This window comes from Vipera ursinii, assembly GCF_947247035.1.
Source record: "Vipera ursinii genome assembly, chromosome: 16".
NCBI classification, from domain to species: domain Eukaryota; kingdom Metazoa; phylum Chordata; class Lepidosauria; order Squamata; family Viperidae; genus Vipera; species Vipera ursinii.
The window spans coordinates 8,899,304-8,906,599 of NC_139529.1; the positions used below are offsets into that span (position 1 = coordinate 8,899,304).

Genomic DNA, 7,296 nt, shown 5'->3' on the forward strand with positions numbered 1-7,296 from the left:
GGAGGCTCTTTCTTTCTTTCTTTCTTTCTTTCTTTCTTTCTTTCTTTCTTTCTTTCTTTCTTTCTTTCTTTCTTTCTTTCTTTCTTTCTTTCTTTCTTTCTTTCTTTCTTTCTTTCTTTCTTTCCCTCCCTCCCTCCCTCCCTCCCTCCCTCCCTTTCTTCCTTCTCCATTTCTCCATTACACCTTCCTTCCTTCCTTCCTTCCTTCCTTCCTTCCTTCCTTCCTTCCTTCCTTCCTTCCTTCCTTCCTTCCTTCCTTCCTTCCTTCCTTCCTTCCTTCCTTCCTTCCTTCTCCATTTCTCCATTACACTTTCCTTCCTTCCTCCACCTTCCCTTCTGTCTTCCCTCTTTCCCTTCCCTTTTCCCCTCCCTCCCTTTGTCCTCCCTCCCCTCCTGCCATCCCTCCCTTCTTGTTCCTCATCCACTTTCCCTTCTCTCTCCCCCCTCCCCTCCTTCCCCCTCCCTCAGAATTTCCCATAAATGAGCCAAGCCAGCCCCAAAACGGTGTGGGGCATCCGGGCTTTGGGTGCCCCTTAAGAGGCGTCTCCGTTCTGCTGCTGCGGGGACAGGCGGAAGGAGATGGATGACTTGAAAATTAAATGCAGAGTTTAACTGAGAAATAACCATTTTCTATGAAAGCTAATGACTTCTCTGGAGGCCCCTACGAAGATTTATTGACCCTAGAGGTTAATATTGATCAAGACCACAGCAGGCAAAAAAAAAAATCAGACCTTGAAGTAAGTATAATCTTGATATTGAAGCCTTGCCAGTGACAGGCAGGGCGATCCATCTCTTGGGACTGTCAAGTGCATCCGGCCGCGGTGGCTCCGGGTGTTTAATGTGTCGCCATCCTTGGTGTGCGCCTTCACTTTGTGACGGAGGCCTCCTTTTCCACACCTGAGCCACAGAAGATCAAGCCTTCGTAAAGGGCCCCATCCTTTTACAGGTGGTCCTCAGCTTGCGGCCACAACTGAACCTGAAATTTCGGTGGCTAAGTGAGAAACTGGTTAAGTGCGCTTTGTCCCGTTTCACGACCTTTCTTGCCACAGTGGTTAAGTGAATCGCTGCAGTTGTTAAGTTAGTCACACGGTTGTTAAGCGAATCTGGCTTTCCATTGATTTCGTTTGTCAGAAGGTCGCAGAAGGGGATCAGTCATAAATATGAGCCAGTTGCCAAGCGTCTGAATTTTGGTCTTGTGACCGTGGGGATGCTGCAGCGGTCATAAGTGTGAAAAACAGTCATAAGTCCCTTGTTTTAGTGCCGTTGTGACTTTGAACAGCCAGGGTGTAAGTTGAGGACCCCCTGTATTTGTTTTCGAAGCAATTGTAATTTCCCTCTCCATTTTTACGCTGAAATTCGAAGGTGAGAATGGAAAGAAATCTCAGGCACGAGGAGAGGAGCCTGAACCTTCTGCGGGGAGGTTGCAAGGTGGGGAAAGCTCTTCGGCTTCAGAAGATGCCACTGAATCGGGTGGAGAAGGGAAGTCGAGGGGGCCGGAGGTGGCCTCATCATCTTGTCCACTTAGGTTTTCGGGTGGAGCTGGGAGATCTGTGCTCCAGGATGAGGCATTCTTTTCGGTTGAAGACGGGAGATCGCTGCTTCCATAAGTCAACATTTCGTCAACCGGAGACACATCATCCTCCAGTTCAGAAAGAAACTTGTTGCTTAAATGCACGGCGTCCCCTTCGTTTTTTGGGAGAGCCTCTTGGGGAGACCTTAAATGGACTGCTGCCATCCCAGCTTCATTTGTATTTTGGTTCTTGGTTGAAGAACTTTTTTGATTTTCCTCAGCCAGGTCCCTGTTTCCCAGGGACGTTTTGTTGAGTTGGAGACTGATTTTGTCTGGCTTGTGGGATACACATACCTGCGTTGAACAGTTGACACAGCTGGTTTTGTCCTCTGAAACTAGCAGGTGATCAGAAGAATTTGGAAACCTGTGGCATAACGAATGCTTAGGGCCATGGACTGGCTGCTCGGAATCTTGAGGGGTGCCAGTGTTCAGAGAGACACCTGATGCCAATGTCACGGTTGCATCCTTGTTACCACAGTGAGATGTGTTTTCATCCTCAACATCTTCTCCGGTTACATTAATCACATTAGGCAGAGGGTCCTTCTCTCCTTCACTCTCTGGACTCTGAAAAGGATCATTGGTGGAGGAGAAGACCATCCTCACCTCAGCTGGACTTCGAGACGTCGTCTTGTTCCCACCATTTTCTGCACGTTCTTCGGAAACATTCAGAGAAGTTGCCCTGCTTCTCAAAGTTGGTGCATGAATGTGGTCCTTTTTTGTCACAGAACAGGTCCCCTGCAGCCTCCCACTGTTGGGTAAAATAACAGAGCCAGATTCAGCCAACCTTTCCGTTCCAGCCGCGTCTTCCCAGATCTTTTCCTGACTGTACACAGCACGCAAGTCCTCTGACTCAAGATCCCCACCAGGAATTTGCCCATGAGGTTTCTTCTCAGAGGAGGATAATGTACTTTCTGTACTTATTACTATCCTCGGCACCACTGGAGCTTCATGATGTGTAGAGACAGCCAGGTTATCAGGCAGGGGTTCCTGGAAGACAAATTCTTCGGGGAGGCTGACGTCTGTGTCTTGTTGGCCATCATCTTCTAGATCTGAAGCAGAAAGAGAACTTCCAGAGAGATTGACTAGAACCGCATAGCCCTTACGGAATTCAAAACCGGATGGTGACTTTTCTGGATATGGGCAGAAACCATGAAGTATGGAAGAAGTTCCTGCAGAAGCAAAACTTCCTGGGCTTTTGTCCAATGGAGATCCAGGATGGTCTTCTTGGGAATTCTTGGTCAAACTGTTATCAGGAGAACTGTTTTCTCCTCGACGGGCCAAGTGATCTAGAAACAGCAGAAATGTGGAAATTGATTTAATTTTAGGTCTTAATGTCAGATTTCTCTGTATTTCTCTAGGAGGGTGGAAGAAATTTTAGCACCATTCCTTAAGAATGGGGAAAAAAACCCAGGATGCTACTGAAATTTCTTGAAGAAGGAGAAGCCGCTGCAGACCACTGGAGAGAAGGTGGCAAATCAGAAGACGGGACCACCAAGAGCAGCCCATGAAGTTTCCTTCCAAAATTTCTCTGCCTTGCAAATCTTTCTAAGGAAGAGAAGAGAGGGCTGTTCTGCTTTTCCTGTTCCCCTAGAGAAAGTAGCAGAAAGTGCTCTAATTTCAACCAGAATCCACAGGCAAGGCACAGATTTTTATCTTGAATACCAACTTGCTAGGGGACAGAATTAAACCTTGCTTTGGTGGCCAGGAGATGCCACAAACGTTTGCTTAGCGACCGTTCAAAGTTATAACGGCGTGGAAAACAGTGACTTAGGACCATTCCTCACACTTAGCGAAATGTTCTGAATATAAGTACAGTTCTGAGGAACTGTAATTCCTGACTCAATATTTATAATTTCCTAGAGACAAGGCACCTACAAGGCTAGTAAATTGTAGAAAGGTCTCCGATAGAAGATTTGGATTTAGTTTCTATAAGCTGAATGGGAAGGCGGAAGAAATATGAACCGCTGATAAAAGTAAGAAAGCAAAATCTCTCAGATGGATAGATTTTTTTTAAAAAAATGTGGCCTCTTAAATTATGTTGGAAATATCTGGGCAGAAAGCACATTTCTAATAGCCCAAATGGAATAAGTAATGCCTTGTTTTCTGGAGAAGCCACATAATCATATTCTCTGATAAACTCGGACAGATTTCGGCTCTCGCGTGATTTACGCCAATGAGATGTTGAGCAGGACATTCCAGGCATCAAAGGGGAAACTGAGACTCTTTCGGTCTGCATTAAAGGGTGATTGAAGTGGCCAGAGCAAATTAGACGTCACAAGCCCCGAGTTTAATTTATTATTTCCTTGAGGAGCTTTTCAGGAAGACATAATTTACGGAGAGAAGGTTAAGGAGGAAATGTCAGTCGGCAAAATGACTTAGAAAGGTTTTGCGGGTAGCCAGAAATGCTGGCTTGGTTCCATCCAGAAAAGTCAAACCAACCAGCCACTTTCTATTCCTAGTCGACCCTGGAATTAAAATTCTCTTATCCCATCACCTGTTTTTGAGCGCCCAAAGACTCAAGGAAAAAGTTTCTAAACTTTTTCTTTCACATTTTTGCGGGAGTTGCATTTTCAGGAGCAAACCAAAACTATACAGGCATAGCAGCTCTTGACAACAGTTCCTTCAGACAACAGTTTGAAGTTACCACGACGCTGGAAATAGTGACTTATGACCGTTTTTCACACGACTGGCAAAATGCCACAACTGGTCATCAGGCTGACTCGCCCAGCATGTGATCATGTGACCACGAGAGAGCAAGGGCACAATCCTTTACCACAGCTGGGGATACTTTATGAGCCGTAAAGCACTTGTTCTGTGGCTGTCGTAACTTCAAACGGTCCTAAAACTACCCATCCTTAAGCGAGGACTACCTGAATCTCCACCACGGAGATCCAGACCATCTTTGTATAGTTACCTGCTGTTCTTCCATCACCGAGGGCTGGATACGGGGATCTTTGACCAGAAGGATCATATAGATCCTGGATGGTAGCTTCCAAGACCTTGGAAGACGGATCTCCTTTTCCTGGTTCCCTCTTTGCGCCTCCTTCCGCCTCCCGATTCCCTGGCGGCAAAATGCTCTTCGACTCAGCCAGTCGCCTGTGAAGGGATCGGCCTGAATTAGTGGGAGGGGGAGTGTGGAATGCAGCATTTCCCAACCGTGGCAGCTTTAAGACGGGTGGACCTCAACTCCCAGGATTCTGGAACCCATTCTGGACAACCGGCTGCAGTATTGCAGGCTGACTGCCCACTGCCAGCAGTCCGATCCTGACTGGCTCAAGGTTGACACAGCCTTCCATCCTTCTGAGGTCAGTAAAATGAGGATGTTTGGGGGCAAGAGGCTGGCTCTGTAAACCGCTCAGAGCGGGCTGTAAAAGCCCCGTGAAGCGGCATATGAGTCTGAGTGCTGTTGCTAAAAACCTCCAGTGACAGAGCATCCACAAGTACTTGAGAGAAGCTGTCCCACTGGTAGGAAGTCCCTCCTTAGTTCTAGGTCGGATCACTCTCTGATAAGTTTTCCATCCGTTGCTTCTTCTCCTGCCCTCGGGTGCTTCGGAAAATAAGTCCGTCCTCTCTTCCCTGTGACAGCCACTCCAGTGCTGGATAACTTCTGTCACCCCTAGGCCTTTTCATTAGACTAGACCAGGGGTAGGCAACCTCGGCTCTTTTATGACTCATGGACTTCAACTCCCAGAATTCCTGAGCCAGCTATAGCTGTTGAAGTCCATGAGTCATAAAAGAGCCGAGGTTGCCTACCCCTGGACTAGACCTATCCAATTCCTGCAACCGCTCTTGGGCTTTAGCCCCCAGCGTCTTTGTTGCTCTCGGAGGCAGGACAAGAAGCAATGGATGGAGGCTTGCCGAGGAGAGGACCAATCTAGAACTAAGCAGAAATTTCCCGACAATGAGAATAATTAGCCAGTGGGACAGCTTGCCTTCCGAAGTTGTGGATGCTCCATCCCTGGACAGCCGTTTGTCTGAAATGGTGTGGGGTCCCTGCTTAGGCAGGAGGTTGGATTAGAAGACCTCCAGGGTCCCTCCCAACTCTGTTATTCTGTTATTCATCCAGATAGAACTGCATGGAAGCGGATCTCGACCAGGACTCCAGCTAAAAGACTTTGCCGCGTCCAAAACAACTAGATGGATGAGGTCTCTCTATCCACCATGCCAGCCAGCCCTTCCATCAGAGAGAGTGCAGTTGAAGCCAGCAATCCATTTTAAAGGTACCGGTGACCTATAATCAATAGCAACATGAATTATAGATCTGTTTCATGCAAAGATTTATTTGCAAGGCTCTCCATTAACCAAACAGACCCCCTCCCACTTATCCACAACGCTTCTCAATGGGAAGTGACAAGGCCAGTAGGAAAATTTGTGAAAGAGAAAGGGTGGGTGTCACAAAACACCCCATTCATTCAAAGATTTGCAGGAAGGTGAGCTTTCAAAATCGGGACCCTTCAAGGGCAGAGGCCAAGGAGAAGATCAGGCATGGACAACCAGAAAAAAGCCTTTGAATAAATCAAAGTGAGAAGTAGTGATTCAGTTCTGAGCAATCTATCCCAATCGCCCTTTCGTAGACAAATTGCCTTACCCAGATAACACAATTAACACAAAAGCACAATTGTTACTTAGCAGCAAAGGAATGTTGAGTTCTTCTTCCCTGAAATCCCTGTCAAATTTTATTCTTGATCAGATTCTGGATTCCGTTCTGTACTCCATTTTGGATTGGAATCTTGATCCAATTCCACACACTACTTCGGATTGGATTCTGGATCCTATTCTGTGTTGGATCCTGGATTCCATTCCGGGCTCTGTTCTAGATTGGATCCTGGATTCCATTCCAGATTCTGCTCCATTAGCCCACCAGTTACTAGTAGGTTTTATGGAGAATAATTATTGCTCTATTTTGGACATGTGAATCTCCAGGCCGGCCTGCTCCAGGCAGCCCAGCTAGGACCCGTCTTCACCACACCGCGGCCCCTGCCCGCTCGACCCGTGCCATCCGCCCTCGGTCTCCAGCTACACCACCCATGCGGGACCAGCCTCCCACCCATCGCCACTCCCCCAACGGCCCTCCCGAATCAGAAGGGCGGGGAGCCCAAGTGGCAGCTGGGTCTCCCCTCCGTGCTACCAAGTGTGCCAGGGTGCCACAGCCAGCCCCCTCCCCCGCCACCAGCCTCCGTCCAGCAGCAGCCCCACTGCCCCCGCCCCACAAGCCTGGGAAGCTCAGCCCTCCCCCCCCCCCGCAAGATTAAGGAAGGTTTTCTCACTGCTGTCCCGCTTCTTGGCTGCGTCTCCTTCCTCTCCCCCCTGAACAGGTTGCAATAAGAGGAGCAGCTTTGAAAGAGGCCTCAGAGTTTTCTTTCTCCAGCATTCCAGCTCCTGGAGGGTTGAGAGAAATCTGGCGGAAGGAAGAGAAATCGGTCTGAGTTTCTCTAGGATGATCGCAAGTTCAGACTCGGGAGGGACCTTGGAGGTCTTCTAGTCCAACCCCTTGCTCAAGCAGGAGACCCTCTCCCGTTCCAGACAAATGCCTTCCCAGTTCCCCTGAGCGCCCAAATTTTAATTAAAAACTTTGACAAATAGAAAGGCTGGTCATTGCTTTCTAGAAGAGAAACATTGCATGACATACGGGAGCGATGTGCAATTTCTTACCTTGGGGCTATCACCAAAAAGTCCCTGCTCCAAATCCTGCAGATATGGCTGATTCTTTGCTGGAGAGAAACTAGA

At 48.1% G+C, this 7,296-nt stretch overlaps 1 protein-coding gene across 1 annotated transcript; it reads right to left on the reverse strand.

The window, feature by feature from the left end:
- Positions 1-273: 273 nt before the first annotated feature.
- LOC310647614 (uncharacterized protein) lies at positions 274-7,282 on the reverse strand. Its single transcript, XM_083374965.1, has 4 exons — positions 7,222-7,282; positions 6,837-6,967; positions 4,484-4,665; positions 274-2,855 (listed from the first exon to the last, which is right to left on the reverse strand). The coding sequence occupies exons 2-4, from the start codon at positions 6,938-6,940 to the stop codon at positions 1,381-1,383; spliced, it is 1,761 nt and encodes a 586-aa protein (XP_083231091.1). The 5' UTR covers positions 6,941-6,967; positions 7,222-7,282; the 3' UTR covers positions 274-1,380.
- Positions 7,283-7,296: the final 14 nt, after the last annotated feature.